General features: G+C 43.4%; 1 protein-coding gene across 2 annotated transcripts in view; it reads left to right on the top strand.

The window, feature by feature from the left end:
• Nucleotides 1-432: 432 nt before the first annotated feature.
• LOC146182481 (vitellogenin-6-like) overlaps nucleotides 433-18,918 on the top strand; it is a 30,476-nt gene continuing 11,990 nt past the window's right edge. The window contains exons 1-17 of one of the 2 annotated variants that reach the window (XM_084577612.1): nucleotides 433-512; nucleotides 2,328-2,348; nucleotides 4,849-4,991; nucleotides 5,911-6,045; nucleotides 7,513-7,713; nucleotides 8,353-8,538; nucleotides 8,959-9,101; nucleotides 9,839-10,022; nucleotides 10,799-10,983; nucleotides 11,497-11,665; nucleotides 12,084-12,254; nucleotides 12,464-12,664; nucleotides 13,441-13,661; nucleotides 13,937-14,043; nucleotides 15,088-15,377; nucleotides 16,480-16,600; nucleotides 17,009-17,255. In XM_084577612.1, the coding sequence (XP_084433738.1) occupies nucleotides 470-512; nucleotides 2,328-2,348; nucleotides 4,849-4,991; nucleotides 5,911-6,045; nucleotides 7,513-7,713; nucleotides 8,353-8,538; nucleotides 8,959-9,101; nucleotides 9,839-10,022; nucleotides 10,799-10,983; nucleotides 11,497-11,665; nucleotides 12,084-12,254; nucleotides 12,464-12,664; nucleotides 13,441-13,661; nucleotides 13,937-14,043; nucleotides 15,088-15,377; nucleotides 16,480-16,600; nucleotides 17,009-17,255 (2,768 nt within the window). In that variant the 5' untranslated portion in view covers nucleotides 433-469. The remainder of the gene's footprint in view (nucleotides 513-2,327; nucleotides 2,349-4,848; nucleotides 4,992-5,910; nucleotides 6,046-7,512; nucleotides 7,714-8,352; nucleotides 8,539-8,958; nucleotides 9,102-9,838; nucleotides 10,023-10,798; nucleotides 10,984-11,496; nucleotides 11,666-12,083; nucleotides 12,255-12,463; nucleotides 12,665-13,440; nucleotides 13,662-13,936; nucleotides 14,044-15,087; nucleotides 15,378-16,479; nucleotides 16,601-17,008; nucleotides 17,256-18,918) is intronic. The other variant, XM_084577613.1, reaches the window with a different exon arrangement.

The following is an 18,918-nucleotide window of genomic DNA, read 5'->3' as shown; positions in this document are numbered from 1 at the left end:
CGCACCCCCGGTTCCAAGAGCGACTGTTATCACAACAAAGAGAGAGCGCGGTTCGACGACCCCTTCTTGATCTCCCGGGGAAGATCTTTGAATAGGAACATATTGGTAGCAACTAGAAGCTTTTTCTGTCTCTCCTGTGTCTCTTTCTTTCCCTTCTTCGAGTGGGCCATTTCAGCCATCCGAGTGGCGGATGGGTTGTCACCCGTGATGAGAGACTGAGACCCTCGAAGATATCCGGATACAGCAGCTATCGATGAAGAGCCGCAGACGGAACAAGCGATTACATGCAGGCACTCTTGACGATACGACTTATCGTCGTCCACCTGTCCAACGGACCCCGCTCTTCGATAGGGCCGCAGTGGTCACGTGACAGCGGCGGCGGCTGTTATAAAATGGGAATACCATCTCCAGGAGAGGCAGGTGTTTGGCGCGGACGAGTCTCAACTCCGTCCTGCCCCGCAAGACAATCATGCGGCTACTACTGGGGCTGGCAGCCCTCGCGGCTGTTGCCGGTGAGTACACCCTCGATGTGTTCTCCGTGTGGACTACCCTTCTCTTGTATTGGTACTCTGGTGAGAGCCGCGCAGTGGGTTAGTGCTAGAAGGTAACGAGTGTGGACATAGCTCTTAGAGGCAGAAACGCATCCTCGTGGATTAAATTCTTGGCCCAGCCGCCTCGTGGGCTTTGCTCTTTCAAACATGAACCTTCAAAACTCGGCGCAGTCGCACTGTAATGATACAGAAAATCGTGCCCTTGCCGTCTCACTTCAGAATGATCTATTCCTTAATTTTTCGTCTTCCCACTGCAGCTCACAAGGGTGAAAGATGAAACCAAGAAAGATTATTTCAACCTCTGACCCTACACGCTGGAGGTTCGGAGCACTGTAGAGACCGAGTCCAGTTGTAATATGTGCAGATGAAGTAATTTAAATGGTAGGCATCATTCGATGACTAAGTGCGCCCCTGAGCCAAATTATCGATGGTTCTAGTGACTCATATGCTCCACTAGAGGCCCATTTGTGGTTCAAGGTGCCGAAATGTATGCATGGCTATCAGGGTGTCCATTAATAGTTATACGGTGTTTGCGTTGTATTATGTCAATACGAGACCATAAGCCGCAATACAGGTACGTGCTTTTAAACACTGTTTTAGAGACTGCCTCTGAAGTTGAAAATGAAACGAAAGATTGGAATACCATCTCGGCGTAATTGGCTTCAGGAGTTGTCATAGACGGTGCACTAACTGCGCAAGGTCACCCTGCTTTTTGTAAAACGTATATTCCAGCCCAAATCGTTTTTAAATATTCGGAACGTTATGAGTGCAACTGCTTTCTAGAAGCAAAATATCTTTAATAAAAAAAGGAAATGCATGTTGGCGCACAGAAATAAAAGAAGAAATGGCAGTGGTCTAATATAGAACGGACTTGTGCAAGTGCAACGCCGTTGAACCCGTTGAACCTCGCAAATACAATGCTGCGGTTCATTATATCTTTATCACGGTTCTAAAACCGCTGAAAATTGCAGAAAACTCTTGCGCATAGACGGAGCCAGAGAAAGGCTTTAAGGCGAATTCATCTCCTGTGTACTATTAGCCGACATGCTGCTTAGTTTAAGGGAGTGCGGATAAGGAAAGAAAGGTGATACTAGGGTGCACAAATAAAGAAATAAGAGAGGAAATGTTGTAAATATGGGCATCTAATCAGGGAGGTTACATTTCAAGGAGAAGAGAATAGATCTCTGAAATCTCCTGAATATTCATAATCCTTCACGCCAAATTCCTCCAACAGCCTAAATTTTTTTTTAAAAAAGCTGCTTAGTGAAATACCTATTCCAAGACCATTACCTTACTATGGCTTACTATGGCAGTACTATTACAGTACTATGGCTTGGAAAGTGGGCAGAGAACGCATTGGATGAGAAGGGATGGACTATTAAGAAGGAATCTACATGGATGTCTGTCTTGTTAGCGTTTGTGATTACGGACTCGTGATTACGAGCAGAAACTCGAACCTATTAAGTGCATATCGCATGTGTTTACAAAATCTGACAAAAAAAAAAAAAAGAAAGAGCTACAAGGACGACAGAAAAAAGTAAAATAAGATTATAAGAAAGGAAACAATGCGTTCAATAGCAACCTAACGGCAAATGTCCAAACTTATGAATTGCAACGCCCAGATACCCTTCGTTGATGCGCATTAAAAAAAATACTAAGTCCCGCATAAACCAGTCGTATGTAGCCATATGCTTAACTTCAAACGGCTTCCTTTTCCTGTGCATCTTTTTTCTTCTCTCGTTACTTATACGTGATTTTGGTTTTTGTCTTTTCTAGTCTCCTTCACCTTCGGAAATGGTAAGATGCCGTTCTGATAAGCATTCATTTCATTTTTATTTTCATATCATTTTATTAATATTTCTTCAACACAATACATATCATCACTGTCTGAATCCTTAGGCAAAGGCTAGTTATGGATCCATGCAATAAAAGCAAAAAGATAATTGAGGACAGGTGTTTTCTACGGCATGACAAAATATTACAGATATAAATGATGGAAAAATGCAAAGCATACAACAAGTTAGTTCAAATTACAGAAGTACAGAATAGCTAGTGACTGCGTAATAAAATGATAGACATATAATGCAAAAAAACAAAGGAAAATAAATGCAGAACCTGCAAGTAATGGCAAATTAACATAAAATAGAAGAGTGTGCAAAAGCTGATAGCAAAAAAAAACACACACACAAAAAAAGAGATATGATAGCAAGAGGCAATCTTTATACAAAAAACGCAGTTGCCTTAGAAGTGATCATTCGATGATAAATATGTATAGCAAACCCAACGTCGACAATACAGAGAACAATAAGAGATAAGCGCTAAGCAATATACATTATAAATTAGGTAATTATTGCTGACAGAAACAATGTCTTTAGTGAAATGGAAGGATTAGACGTCGCTAAGATTGCACAAGGGATTTTATTCCAAATTTTCGCCCCTTGATACTCTGGCCTCTGACCATAGCCGTTGCGAGATGTGGGGACCAGACATCTTCCCTGTGATGCTGAACGGCTGTTGGTTGGGGCTCTATGGAATGTGTGAGAACTCTCAGTACGAGTAGTGCAACGCGAAAACCTCGAAGCTACAATGCCGGCATTATTTAGGGTCTTAAAAACAAAGAGAGAGAGAATGCGTATTCGGTGTTGTGCAAGTCATTATTCTAAATGCCCGCTTTTGCAGGCGTTAAACAGGTTGAATGTAAGTTATGTAAGTAACCCCCATAATTCTATACAGTAGGTTAATTGGGACTCGAAAGCGCTAAAGTATAATGTTTTAATGTGTGTATTTCGGAATGCCGCCGAGCTTTAGCCAGAACGAAACATGCATTAGAACGTTCGCTGCGCAATTTTTCGATATGCGGTTTCCAGTTTAACGCAGCATCTAAGGCTACACCCAGGTACAGAATAGCTTTAACTTCAATTTTGTTATCTACTATCGATATTGCGGAGCAGATGTTTTGGTGGCTTTTATAGGGGGATATAAATATAACATATTTGGTCTTGGCTATGTTCAAAGTGAGCCTATTTAATAAAAACCATTTATTGACTCTCTGAAGTTCCGAGTTTAAAATATGCTTGGCTATCACGTCGAATATTCCCATTTTTTAGTATAAAATTTATTTCCTGCTGCTTACACTTCATTAGAGGAGACTGAGATGTCTATAATACGCCGTGTTTCAAATCAATAACAAAAAATCTGAACGTTGGCTGCCAGCATCGTACGATATAAGACAGTCTTTTGCGGAGGTATGAAAAATTCTAAAAAAAAAAAAGGAAAAAAAAACGAACAAAGAAACAAAAAACATCCCATCGTCCTACGCAAGAACCGATGCATGTTGTCATAGTTGGTAGCTGGCTTCAGATACGCAGAGGTAAAGTGTTCGGGCAAAGGGTAACGCAGATCTTAGCATTAAGTTCCAATGGAAGCACTGAAACATATTGTTAGCGAGAACAGAGAGAAACACGCAATAAAGGCGGACATTGCTTAGCATCTTTTCTTCGATTATTAGGCGATACTTCTGCTTCAACGTGCCTGCAATCATGGAATACGCACATAAGCACACGCTCGGATTAGTTGAAACTTTTGTAACTGCAATAGTAAACACGTAAGAAAAGCATCACCCAGGGAGGTAAGGGTACGAAAAAATTACGAGACACTTTAGCGACTAGAGTGGTGAAGGGCGAGAGCCTGAATGCCGCATTCTGCTACGCATTTGTTGTGTTGCGAATGTGGCGATGAATGATGCTTCGAGTAAAGAGGATGACTACTGTTTCGCATTATAATAGTTAATTAATTAATGCAATTATTGTTTAGGGAGTACAAGTTATTGTTTGGTTAGTGTTAGTTAAGGTCGTCCTAACTAGTAAGTGCATGGTTAGTGCTATTTAGAAGTGCCATTCTATAGACATGTGTTGCTAAGGGCAACTGCTTAACTATACCTTATTTTGTCATTAATTATCACGCAATCATCATATCATTACCTTGAATTGTATTCCAATATTTTTCGTATGCCATCGATTAAGTATCGATTAAGTAATGATTGGCATATGGCCATATAAGGCATCCACCCGAAATGCGGACACATTTGCCGACACGGCTGCTAACGACAGTATGAGGCATTAAAGGCTTTCGCCTTAAGAGCCTTTTACGCGTGGGCTAAAGAAGTCGTGACCACTCCTTTCATCGCGGCACGCAAAATGCTGCTAAGGCAACTTTTAAATTACCCTACTGCTCCAAGCGAAATATTGGGCAAAAATAAAAACTCTCTACCAATACGCCCGATGCACTTCTTGCGCAGGCTACGAGATCGGACGCGAATACGTGTACACTTACTACGGAAACCTGCACACCGTCATGCCGGAGATGAGTCAGCAGATCTCCGGCGTCGTCCTCAAGAGCAAGATCTTGGTCCAGCCGAAAAGGGACTACCTACTCTTCAAGGTTAGCAATCGACCACACATTATCATGGCGAACAATTTTACATTCTATTGTTAACGTTCTTGTAATGGTTATGTAAGTTTATAAGAAGCCAAATATATGAGTAGTGAGGTTGTCCCTTAACTTCTCCCTTTATATCTTCCATGTTCGTCTTAAAAAAAACAGAATCCTCGCTCTGGGTGGAAAAACAAAGTAGTTTGAAATCGTCCCCACTGAATTTTATGAAACCGAACGAAATACGGTATTAAAAGCTATGACTTTAGAATTAAACAAAATATTTGGGTTTACTGCATTCCATAATGATTCTCAGGCTACTTAAGCAGAGCCAGAGAACGTCCAAAGCAGGAGTTTTTATACCAGATTATTTTATGTTATTATTATACTATTACTGTGTTATTATATGAGGGCGTTGACACTACGGCTGAAATAATATTGTATCTTAAAGCGTCAGCATACAAATAAACGGCACGCATAGGAGCGTTAGTTAAATATCATTGCGTTTAATAAGAAGAGGCAGGAACAATAGACGACAAAGGGGAATAATGAGCAAAAACACCCCCCCCCCCCCCCCCCGAGAAAAAAAAAAGAAAATACCGAAGGTGAAACTGCAGCCCTACGAAATAAAGCAAACACAAGGAAGAGGACAGAACACGAGGCTCTTCTTGTTCTCTTCCTTTTATTGGTGTTTTTTTTTTTGTTAGGTTGTAGTTTCATGTTTTATCCAGCTCGTCCTGCATGAAACTACATTGCCATTGTCCTGTTGCGCGTGATTTGCGCTTGCATCCTCAATATTCTTATGTACGAAATCTGTGCTTGGCCATGGTCTTGGAATGGACCTAGTCCGATGAAGATTCCTCATTTTTGAACTATTGCGAGAGCTCAATAAAAAGCCTTCCATTTTTTCCCTTTGTTTTTCGTGCAGGTTATCGACATGAAATTCGACAAGGTTCACAAGGACGTGGATGACTTCTACGAACACCCGTTCAACTACCGCACGGTTGACGAGCTGAGCCGCTTCATCGAGAAGCCCTTCACCGCCCGCTACGACCACGGAAAGGTCAGGATCCCAGTTGCGCCTCAAACAGACCACGTTTTTGTTTTTCACTATATAGCAGCAAGCGAGGCACTAATCAATGCTAGCATGCAAATACGATACTGAGAAATTCACTTAAACCGAGTAGCGTAACGACGCATCGACATTGTATGATGATTGCCACTTGCAGAAAATTGGCATTTGAGATAATGTACAAGCAGCAATACGCAGCTTTTCAAGGTATATTGAAGCGGCATCAAATGACGCTGTTGCGGTTTTGTTTGGTATATGCGGTGTAACGTCTCAAAGAGACCCAGGATATGAAAGACGCCGTATAGTGGAGGGCCCCAGAAATTTCGACCATCTATCGTTTTTAACGTGCGCTGACATCGCACAGTGCACTGGCGTCTTGCTTTTCACCTTCATCGAAAAGCGGCCGCCGGTTACGCTGTTACGTATAGAATATCAGGCAGCGGTGCACGTGCTCCGGTTAGTTCAGTTGAGGTTAAGATCTTTACGCCCATGGGAGCTGTCTTCTTCGTTATAGGCTCAAAACTAGGTACGTTTTTTATTGGTAATTTGAGAAACAATTAGCAACTTCCACAAACCGTGCCAAAGGATAGGTTTGACATTTACAGATATCTCATGAGTCACATTATACGCTAAAACACGTCGCATCCTTGCAAAATTTCTAAACATTTGCTGAACATGCCTCTGCAAAAATAGCTTGCCCGCTGAACCCAGACACAGAGAAGGTAGTCTCCATAACGACGATGGGAAAGTTATGTAATTCAAGTGCCGTTTAGAAGCACAATGTAGTGGCTAGTAAAGATTGCAAGAGGTAAAGTAAATGAATCAAGGCGTTAAACTCTATGAACAGCGGACCTTGAGCGATTCGAGAGTTTCAGCGCCTGGTTCACGCACCGATATACTACGCTCGTATATTAAGAACAATGCTGATGTCAACGCAATTACGGAGTGTCTCAGTGCATCAATAACCTCTGCCAACTTTCATACTGCCGTCAGACGTGATAAAAATTACGAGGGACTTTAATGACTGAGGTACTGAAAGGCGAAAGCGGGAGTGCCACATTCTGCTGCGCAACTAGAACAAATTAGGAACAATGAAGTAACTAATTATTAGTCCTTACTTATAATTGGCAGATTACTTAATAATTAATTAGTTAACAAATCATCCAATTAGATATCAATTAGTAACTATTTAGTGAATTATTTAGATATTAATAAGTAATTGATCATTGATTGGCATATGGCCATAAAGGCACACATTCGCGCATACTGTGGTGGTGCTCTGTGATTGGTAGAGGCTTCTATGACGTCATCCCGCCTTGGCTAATCACAGCCGCCGCAAAAGCGGGAGACATTTTGTCCATGACAACATGAGCCATTAAAGGCTTTCGCCTTAAAATTTCCCTCGTTTGAGAACGCTATACACTTTAAGAGTGGCTGGATGTCTCCTCTGCAACGCAGATGATGAACATCCAAGTGACGCGCGGCGAGCCGGTGTGGTCAATCAACCTGAAGAAGGCTATCGTGAGCTTCTTCAACGTTGACCTGGAAGGCAACAATGCCATCCTGCCCAAGGACGAGGCCTTCTACGCCGACTGCGAAAGAGGTAACTGCGTCGGTGGAGTGCGGACCGAGATGCCCGGAATGTACCGAATCTACGAGGTAAGCTGGTTACACACTGTACAAATAGCGCGCTCAGTTCCAGCACTGCCAGGTAGAGACAGATAGTGGTGAGTTCAGGGAGAGAAAAAACAAACGAACATACCCGGTGGTTGATTAGAGAAACCCCATACTTGTAGTTGTGTGAAACAAATGTAATTTTACAAAAATAACAATTACATTGTTTTTAAAGGATCCAGAGACTAAAGGCTGTTCCTAGCGGCTTCACAGAGCTTTGCCCTGCCTTTAGTTAGTATCAGGAAGCAAGGCATACGAGTTAGGGCTGCATGTTCGTTTGAAATCTACGCTGTACTAATAGTTAACAAAGGAAGGTTTAGCGGATAAATGTTTTAAAAGCTATAACGTTTTCAATAACAAACATTTTTTATTCGACAAACGTCAAGAATTAGAAAAGGCCGAATTCAAGAAGGGTGTGACGCTTTCCTAGCGTAACCAATAAGAGGAAATAAACTCGTTTACGTAAAAGCTATTTTTTGCTCAAAGAGGTGAGAAGTTTTCACTGTGATATATTGTAAATATAATAATCTCTTATGAGCAAACAATTTGGTTGGCTTTTGTTGTTAAAAATTAGAGTTTAAAGCTAGTCTAATGTAATGCAGTGAAGTTCTTTCTTGTGCGCAGGATGGCATTTACGGTGAGTGTGAGACCCTGTACGACATCCAGAAAACCACGTATCCGGAGAACCCATTCGCCAATGTGCTCAACGTAACAAAAATCAAGAACTACAAGAAGTGCCGCAACACACCCCAGATCTTCTTCGGAATGGGACACGGTTCACGCTGTGTGGAATGCACTGGGGACGAGACTGTGAGTGATTATTCCGACAAATATGTGGACAAAATACCTGCCATCAATTTGAAAGCAAAGGCTTGGAGAAGTTTGTACTCTGGTGTAAAGAACAAGTTGTAAATGTATTTTTTTCAAGAGAGTCAGACCTGGTCTGTGGTTTAGCATAATTTCTCATTTCGAAAGCAAAACGAGAAGGCGACGAACGACTTCATGAAACAAGTTGTGTTTTGCTTCACCTGCTTCTAATAATAATTATAAAAGCAGCATGCTGCTTTGATGCCTGCGAGAGCTATAACGAAGACGCACTAATTTTAAGGCTTTCTAGGATGTCCCGGGCACTTCAAAATGCATTTTAAAAAACAATTGCTATTCAAGTTTTTCTGCACTAACCACCCTACGTACTGAGCAGGCAGGCTTATTTTTTCCTTGTAATTGCAGCACCCGTTAACGTCAAATGCCGCTTACTACTACGATATCCGGGGCACCCGGCACAACTTCATCATCGAACACGCCGCTGCTGACGGCGAGATTATGTACAGTCCTTACACACCGGACGGAAACATCGTCAGGATCATGCTCAAGTAAGCTTTGGAATTGAATGCCGATACCTAACCACGCATCGATTAGTTACTTAGGCGTACTGGCCTTCTTTTACGAAGTTTCGCCTTCTGCCGAGCTAGGGCTGAAAAATATTGGGTGCTGGATATTAACCAGGAGCCAGCAAGGGGTCTCCTGTCTCATACTAAGCTATTTGAAACGGTGCCGAGAAGAAGGTGCGATTCGAAATAAGTCGATGTTTTTGCACCCTTTTGATCACTCGGTTTGTATTCCTATATCATTGCTCATGTCGCACGTAAAGTTATCGAAATTTCAGGTTTTGGTTCGTAGCGTAAGGCATGAATACAATGTCATGATGAAACTTGATTTTTAATTCGCTGAGTAGATTTTAGGTTCAAACAATACATTTCTCATGAAAAACAAGATATATTATCACAGATAGCAATACAGTGAGGGTAACAGAGCAGATCACGAAGAACCGAGGCTGCAGTCGGAATTCGCGCGGGTGTAGTGAACCGACGTTACCAGAAGCATATATCTATAAGTTGAGGATGGTCGCTCCTGGACCAGAACGGAGGTACAAACATCGTTTCCAACGTCAGTCCATGAATCACAAAAACAAAGACTAGTGGACGAGAACCACAGTTGCTGACTATGCATAGCTTTGCTGATGAAAACGAAAGTTACGAGGACAGATTTACAAACGCGTGTGTCCTTTCAGAGTGCCTAACAATGACTAATTCTTTCTTCCGATGCATAGCCGTACCCTGCACTTGGAAGAAATCCACGACAGCACCAGCGATATCATTTTCAACGAGGACCTAGTAACGTACCCGAAGCTGAACTTCCTATTCTCCGAAGAGCATGGCACAAAGCGTCTGGTGGACCTTAAGAGCGCACACCAGCTGGTAGCCACGTACGGACTCAAGGGAAACGTCGACGAGGTAAGTGCTCTTCGTGCAGCGGTTGATAAAAGGGGAGCTCAGGTAGGAGGCATAGGGCGCAGCAATTTTGACTGTCGAGAAATGAACTGGGGGCAGCCCCGTTTGGCAAACACTGGACACTTCCGATTCCAGTTCTTTAAGTACGTCGTCATAATTGGAGCAAGAAGAGTTCTAAAATGTCTAATGTTATTATTGTGTGACAAAGCTTTACACTTACGTTACGTTATCATGGAAAACAGTGTGCAGGCATAAAAGGAATGAAATATGAGTCGTACAACAATCGAACCCGTGATAGAGCCTTTGTCAAAAGTGAATACCCAGCGGACTTTGGTACTAAGTCATATCGTAGGGGTCTGGAACCATACGTGGAAGTCATACTTTTCGGACAGACCTGTTTGAGGGTTCGCAGTTCCTTTGAAGATATTTGTAGGGTGGCGATGCATGAAGACCCATGCAGCGTGATGCACAAGCAGACCCGTTGGCCTCTGTATTTTTGTCAAAAGCTGCACACATTAAAAACATTCTCTACCAAGCAATTTAGGGTAATATGACATAAACATGGCTAGAGAAAAGCAGGAGAGACTTGTTCTTCCCTAGATGCAACCATCTTGGTACTGGTGAATGAGATATCACATATTTGGAGATCTAAACTAAGCGTTTTCATTTTTCTCACTGGTTAGGCCTAAGAAAAGTGAGCTTCTAAATGAGAAAAAGGCATCCTGCCGAAGTCGCGTCTGTAACTCCGTCACGGGTACTCGAAAACGAGTTGCTCGCAGGTGGGCCGGCTCTTTAGGGGCCTCGTCGAGTGGGACTTCAGCGATGAAGACCTGAAGGAGGCCATCAAGAAAGACACGCTGCCCATCAAATTCCTCGAAGTTCTCTACTCTTTCGTGCTGCTCGACTACAACCAGATTGACGACTTCTACCACCGCTACGTAGAGTCCGGCTCCACTGACCACAAGTACGTGTTTTCTCTGCACGCCTCTGCTGGTTCGCAAATTTGATACCAGTGGAAACGCTGCCACGTTTTGCGTATCAAAGAAAACTTCACCTCAATATCCTGAACGAAGATGTGCTATCTGTAAGGAAAAAAATTCGGAATGTTTTCTCACTTTTATCTGCACGTTGTACGAGGGAACGCATAAAATCGGGAGGACCTAGATTTGTGGAATGACTGTATTAAGTCCTTAGTAAGGGATTTACCACTCATTGAGATTCGGTTTTACTAGAAACGACAGAAAGTTCTCGGCCGAAATCCTTTTGCACCAAACCTATGAGGCCTCAAGATGCCATTAATACTGAAGGAACACTGACAGCTTATCTAAGCACACTCCGACGCATTAATACCATTTACAGATTTCGCTATATTTTCATATTTCGTGGCTGATGTTTACTTCTCTTCACCTAAAGCTGATCAGAAACGATAATCACGCGGAGTGTGCAAATGTAACGCCGTACTTCGTGTGTGTCGCAGGGAGGCCTTCCTCGAGGTGCTCACGGCTGCCGGCACCAACCCATCCTTCATGTACGCCAAGCACCTGATCCAGAGCAAGAAGCTGGACGAGGACGAGGCATCAGAGCTGCTCATCGACATCCCGCAGCACCTCCGCGAACCCACCGAGATCCTTTTCGACGAATTCTACGTAAGTGTCCTTGTCGACGAGATCCTCCTCGTACTTTTCCCAAAGAGAGGCGCAGTCAAAAATGAAATCACGAATAGACGTATTAAAGCTGTCAGGAAGGTCAGGTTAAAACTAATTGCTGCTAAAAATTCTCTGACTCATATGCATTGGTCAGCCCCTTGAGAGAGTCGAGCTGATAGCTGAATATCAGCCATGACGTCACAGTCATCAGCTACCAATGGCAGGAGGGTAGATGAATTTGTAAAAAAAAAATAAGTCAAGTTTAGGAGCCTGCTGATGCCGTAGAGATGCTATAGAGCAATGTATAACTCAGCTAGTTTTCCTGTTTTTAAGCAATTTTTGATCTACAATAATCAAGAGCTCGCTCTATAAGGCCGCTATCACGACCTGAACTGACCATTGTTTATCACGCTTGCAGCGCCTTTGCGAGGTGAGCTACGTCAAGGAGACGTTCTCCCTACACTCGGCGTGCCTGAAGGCGCTCAGCACCCTGGTCTACGACAAGTGCATCGTGGACTACCACAACACCTGGAACGATGCCAAGGAACACGCCATTTGCACACCCGAACTCGCCAAAAAGTATTTCAATGTAAGAACCCCTTTGATTGTTATACTGGTTAAACTAAAAGAACGCTTCAAAAAGCTTCCATTAACTGTTTCGAATAAGATATACCTGATTGTAATACGGAACTGTTCTTTCTAGCTCCCCGTGGAAACAGCCACATGGCATATTGTTTTATCCTCATTTAAACCGTGGTATGGCAAAGTTTCACTGAGCACTTCTTTTTTTTTTTGCAGTATCTGATACCCGTATACGACAAAGAAATGAGCGTTCCCGAGAGGATTCTCTACATCAAGGTGGCAGGCAAATTTGCCATAAAGGAATCTCTGGACTACCTGGAGAAATACGCCCGGGACAAGGTCAACAAGTACCCGGCTCCCATGAGGATGGTCGCCATCTGGTCACTCAGCAAGGCCGCTTTCTTGTACCCGGAGAAGGTGCGTCCAGTTCCTTCAGTTTCCATGCTCCCTGTCATGATGGAGGGGTCATATTGGAAACGACTAGGACAAAATAAAAATAACTCAAAGCAACCGAGATCTCCAAGTGTTCGTTGGGATCGGAGGTCGGATGTGTTTGAGGCAAGCGTTTCTAATGGAAATACCATGTTTTCACTGCATCTTAAATAAAATGTAAATGAAGCCCTTCGACTCTCCGTTCAAGTCGAAAGATTTCTTTGAAGCTAACAATATCGCAGCCCTCGTATGAATGCACAGTCAACTCATGGCGGATGCGCATAGCCACTGGTGCAAATTCAAGCGGGCTAAGTTCAACAGAGCGCCGACTTTTTTTTTACCTGTAATGTGGATTGACATGTCGACTTCAAAGATTTTCCAGCCGTCAGCCATCATAGGGTGGTGCAGCATGATGCTTACGAAATATCCGAGTAAATTTTAATTTAACAAACTAACCCGACAACAAGTCCTCTTTAATTTAAATGATTGATGTCAAGTGTGTGCTCATATCAGGATGCAAGGTACTAGAAATAATAATTCTGCACGTTTAATACGTTTTGTATCTATGTGCAACTAACTAAAATCGACACACCCTAGTTCGTGATCTGAAGATGACCCGACTAGTTTCATCAGGGAGTAGCATTTTGCTGAATTCCACGCTTCTCGGTTGACAATTCACCATAACAATGATTATGGCGATGATCTCGCATATTTCTTTTCGGTGCTGTTTACCGGTTTCTGCATCATCTCTCGACACGCAGGTTCGCGAGATTGTCCTTCCCATTTACCGAAACTGGACTGAAACGCACGAGATCAGGCTGGCCGCCTTCTCAGTTGTGATTAGGACCAAGCCAGATCTTTACCTGCTCAAGTCCATCGCCGCTGATTTGATCTCAAAAGAGCCCAACACACAGGTCATCACATACGTCTACACCTCGTTCAAGAGCTTCGCCGAGTCAGAATACCCCTGCCACTTCGACCTGTAAGTCGAAACGCTAGCTCTAGGCAGCGCAATTTCGTTACTCGCATGACATCTTTGTGCCAATTTTCAGTGGTATATATAGCAGTAGCAAATCTAGTAAAGAGAATGGAACACTAGAAGCTCCAATCTAATAGGAAAAGTAATCGTTGATTAAGCTTATAAGCCAAGTATGATTCGATATCTATTCTTATAGAGGCTCTCCCTCTACTGCGTCGGGCTTGCTGTTAAGCTTCGTAGTTAAGCAGGGCCTCTCATGGTTGCGATTCCGTCCTTAGGTCCCAAAACCTGCGGTACGTGATGCCCCTCCTGGAAGAGAGCGAAGTGCTGAAGGACATCAACGAGTGGACTTACTCCAAGCTGCTTTTGGATTCAGGCTACGAGCGTAAGCAAGGCTTCGCTTCGACCATTTTATGCTAATGCTTTGAGAAGCGTGAGACACCTCTGTGCTCATGCATGCTTCAACTGAATCAGTGAATATCACTTTCTTATATCGCGAGTGTCACGCGTACAGTCCTTGCCGCTGCAGACACATTGTGATGAAGGTAAAATGCAGAAGCTTTAGCATACTGATGATTTTGCGCGGTTATCTCTAACCGTTTAGTCTTCTGCTGTCAAAAACGTAGGTTATAATTAATTACCCATATCACATTCAAGACAACGGCCAAACTGAAACTAGCAAAAAAAGGGAGACAGTTCGTGCGTAGCCGCAGCGTGGTTGGGTAGCCATACATTTCAAGCATAGGCAAGCCATTTTACTCCATTCGCTTATTACACACTGCAGGCACTGGGGAGAATACAATGTTTAAAAATGGCACAAGCCTCGGATGGTACCATATAATTCATCTAGACAAATGAGCTTCCTCAGATATGCTGTGCGGCTGCCTCTAAGAGATATCCGATGACAGCGGTGGATTCGTGCCGAATGTTCGTGGTAGGAAAGGCTATCTATTTATGCATTAAATGCAAACTTAAACGAATCAAGGGGGCAAACGGGACCACCTGTGACTAACATGACGTCAGTACAATTTGATGAAATAAATGTCTCCATAAGCGGTTCTCCTGCGTTGGGCTTAGATTTATACCTAGTCACTGAAAAGCGTAATAGGGGAGTAATTGCTCCTTAACATCCACCTGAGTGCTGCCATACGGCTACAACGAACAGCTTTCCTTGGTAGCCGTATGGCTGCGCCTGGGTGGATGTCAAAGAGTAAATGCTCCCCAATTACAAATCAAAATATTCGACCAACTGAAAAGTGTGTTTGAAAACCCACTACAAATATTTATGAGGCTTCAAGAGCGAACTGTTTGGAATATTCCGGAAATTAGCAGCTGTGAATAAAATAACTTTTATTGCCAGCAACAAAGAGTCATCTCTCGGCGTGCAAGGTGCACAACGTATTTGTATTTTATGTTCTTTCCTATCCAGCCGAGTACGATTACGGAGGATTCACAATGCTATCGTACATCATGGCCAACGACAGCTACCTTCCGCGCTCTGTGCTGCTGAAGTTCAACGAGTACAAGAACAACATGAACTACCACAGCTTCGAGATGACCTTCGACAGTTGGGGCCTGGACCACGTGCTGGACAAGGCGTACGGACCCCGAGTCACCGGTGACATCCCTCCTGAACGCAGCCTGTGGAACTTCTTCGGACGCAAGAGGCCCACGCGCGATGTCTCTGTCAACAAGGAGGTCAAGGAGATCGATCAGAACGTAAGCCAAGGCGGAGCATACATATATAGCACGCCTATCAGTCACACCAAGTGCCTCAATAGCTGCCTAACGCAGCTGTCGAGATTTTTTTCTGGTCAGCTAGAATTGCAATTTAAAGAAATTTGCCAATGGTGAAGCTTTAACGATTGCAAGCGTGTGTTCATCTTATTTCGTGCCAAAATAAAACACCGCGTGGAAAGCTGCACTGGCTCGAACCCGCTAAGCACCATTGCACTCTTTATAGTGGTACAGCTTCGCCATGAGGCATAAAACAAACAAACAAACAAACAAACAAACAAAAATGTTTACCTCGCACTGTTGCGTAAAGTAATTGCGTCTTCCAGGAGAAGCGTTATGCAGCAAAATATTTATTAAATAAAGCTTTTAGACAGTTTTTACTCATACTACATAGTGGTCTGACCTCTGTATCACGCTGGTGCCTTAATTATAAATAAGGTAATTCATGGAAAGCCAAAGACTAATACGACAGCTATCCTTTGTAATAAGTGTCTTAAAACATTCTTAAGACAGTGCTTTAAAGAGATAAAGGCTGGAGTCAAACAAATTCTACTTAACCAGCTCACTCGAAGGGAGTTGTCTCGACTCCTCTGCCGTTTGTAGGTTGGGAAGGCTGTGTCTCTGAAGCGGACAGTTCCTGAGTAGCTGCTTAAGCAACGACAGTGCACTGCCAAGCTGGATAAGGTCACTTGTATATTACCACTTGGCGCAGACCATGGTCACCTGTCATTTCGAAACTTTTCCCACACACAGACCACTAACGCGACCACAAAATAAAGGCTGATTTATAATTGCCTTTCTTTTCATTAAAATATGTAAAGCACATATTGCACGGTTTAAACAAAAACAAGCCGGGTTAATTAAGGATCGTTAATGGTCATAAAATGTGTATCGGACGTGATAAAAAAATTGCCTTTGTTCAGTTACAATGGCACTTGCCAAATGAAGTTTTTTATCATGTAAAAAGGTATAAGGCATACGAGCAACCTAAAAGCATGCAAACAAAACTACTTTTCATGCTTGAATTGTGCAACACTAGTGACGATATCACAAGGAGATATTTTCCTTTGTCCTGCACGTCCAGCTCCACATCGTAACACGCGATTACGAAGAGGCATACGTGAACTTCCGCATGGTTGCCTTCAACAATGAAATCATGAGCTTCACTCTGAACCAGTCCAGCCTGGCTCCCTTCTTCACCGAAGGTGAGATCAAATATGCTACTTTTGAATTTGTACGAAGGAGATACTATCCAGTGCCTCACGCCATTTTCTTTTCTCGGGTCCTCCCATCTGCTGCTTTCTCAGTGCGAATATCGTCTCTTACTACGCTATAAAGTAAATATACAACGTTCCAGAATGCACAAAAATTCAAATTATAGAATGTATGCAAATGTAGCCAAAGCCTCATACTTCGTACTGGCCTGTAACATGCATTCCAGTACAAAACATGACGCTGTGACCGTACCTATAGGCAGGGCCGAGACTGTACTTATTGGCACGGCGCTCTCGAACTTCATGCTTGATCCAATCATTGGCTGGTGTTCCCAAACCAGAGGAGACATTGCAAAGCCAAAGTACCTAACGCCTTTCCTGACCGTATCAATCGTGCAGGAGCCGACCCGTTCGCAATGATCCAGAACTTTGCTGGCGAGCTCAAGGACTTTAAGGTACGCACCTTCATGATCGGCGAAGACATGTCGCTGTTCCTGCCCACCGAGCTCGGTCTGCCTTTCTACCTGGAGCAAAAGCAGCCAGTGTTCATGCACTACAAGAACAAGGACTTCAAGTTCGACGTCAAGGTGGCTCCCGACGGCCAGTACATCGAGCAGGTTGGCGCCAAGATTCAGGGACATATGCTGTGAGTGATACGTGCATCCCCGGTTTCTTTTTCGTTCACGATAAAGCATTATAAATCTTGCGTGAATGCGCTTGTGTCGAGAAGAAGTACAGAATTTTGTTCAGCACTAACAAAATTAGCCGCCCTTAAGAGGAAAGGTGTAAAGATGCAATTTAGTGGAAGTAAACCTAGCTTCCTCTGTGGGACAGTTAGAATTGACTGACACACCGGATGAAAACTCTTTAGGTGACTTACTGGTGGACTAGATAACTTCATAATTTCGCTCGTCTTCAAATATATCGGTTCAACTTTGTGCAACCAACTCACGCAATTCTGAACATTCTTCTTCTTTCGTGAAATTAAATTGTTTACTGCGTGCTCAACATATGATTATTAGATGTCCAAACTTGAAATTCACTTTTTGTAAAATGGTACCTTTATAACGCAGGCACGTAAGAAAGGGCTAAAGGGGATTCCCTGAAATAATGTAGCACTTTTGCATGTAGACAGCTGGCATGGCCTATTACGCTAAAAATGTCATCATCATCATCATCATCATCAGCCTGATTATACCCACTGCAGGGCGAAGGCCTCTCCCATATCTCTCCACTTAACCCGGTTCTGTGCTAGCTGCATCCACTTGACCCCTGCGAACTTCTTAATCTCATCCGCCCACCTAACTTTCTGCCGCTCCCTGCTACGCTTTCCTTCCCTTGGAATCCAGTTTGTTACCCTCAGCGACCATCGGTTATCCTCTCTTCGCACTACATGTCCTGCCCATGTCCATTTCTTCTTCTTAATTTCCACTAGAATGTCGTTAACTTGAGTTATTTCTCTGACCCACTCTGCACGCTTTCTATCTCTTAATGTTACCCCTACCATTTTTCGTTCCATAGCCCTCTGGGTTGTCCTCAACTTAAATAGAACTCTCTTGGTTAGCCTCCACGTTTCAGCCCCATAGGTGAGTACAGGCAAGATGCAACTGTTGTATACTTTCCTCTTGAGCGATACCGGTAAGCTGCTAGTCATAATCTGCGAGTGCTTGCCAAATGCGCTCCATCCCAATCTTATTCTTCTTGTTACTTCCTTTTCATGGTCCGGATCTGCGGTTACTACCTGTCCTAAGTAGATATATTCGCCTACTACTTCCAGTATTTCGCTACCTAATGTAAACTCCTGTTCCTTCCCGAGGCTGTTGAACATTACCTTAGTCTTCTGCATATTGATTTTCAAGCCTACCTTTCTACTTTTCCTGTCTAGGTCATCAATCATTGTAAAAATGTATTGCACCTTAAGCATGCCGGCTGCTTTTCGATCAGCCTCGACCCGTTCTGGCATGTGTGGCTAGTCTCCAGGGCCGCAAGAGGAGACTCAGCCAACGCAATCCTCAACTATGAACTCCTTTTGCTTAACTTGGCAACAAAAAAATGTACCATGAAATCAGTATCGTAATCATCATCATCAAAAGAGAGAGAGAGAGAGAGAAAGAAAGAGAGAACAATACAGTTCATTTTGCTCCATCCGAGGCGGTATAGACTGTTGCAAATTATAGCGCAGTCGATATTGTAGCCTGAAGCTAAGAAAATGGGAGCATTAGGGGGGGGGGGGGCACTTAGGCTTGGCGCTTATTGGTAGGACAAGATAGCCTTAATGCCTACCGTTTGCCGCTTCCCTTTCGGATCGC

This window comes from Amblyomma maculatum, chromosome 8 (assembly GCF_055883805.1).
Source record: "Amblyomma maculatum isolate TAMU_Amacu chromosome 8, ASM5588380v1, whole genome shotgun sequence".
Taxonomy (NCBI): Eukaryota; Metazoa; Arthropoda; class Arachnida; order Ixodida; family Ixodidae; genus Amblyomma; species Amblyomma maculatum.
This window is presented reverse-complemented; position numbering and strand designations above follow the sequence as displayed.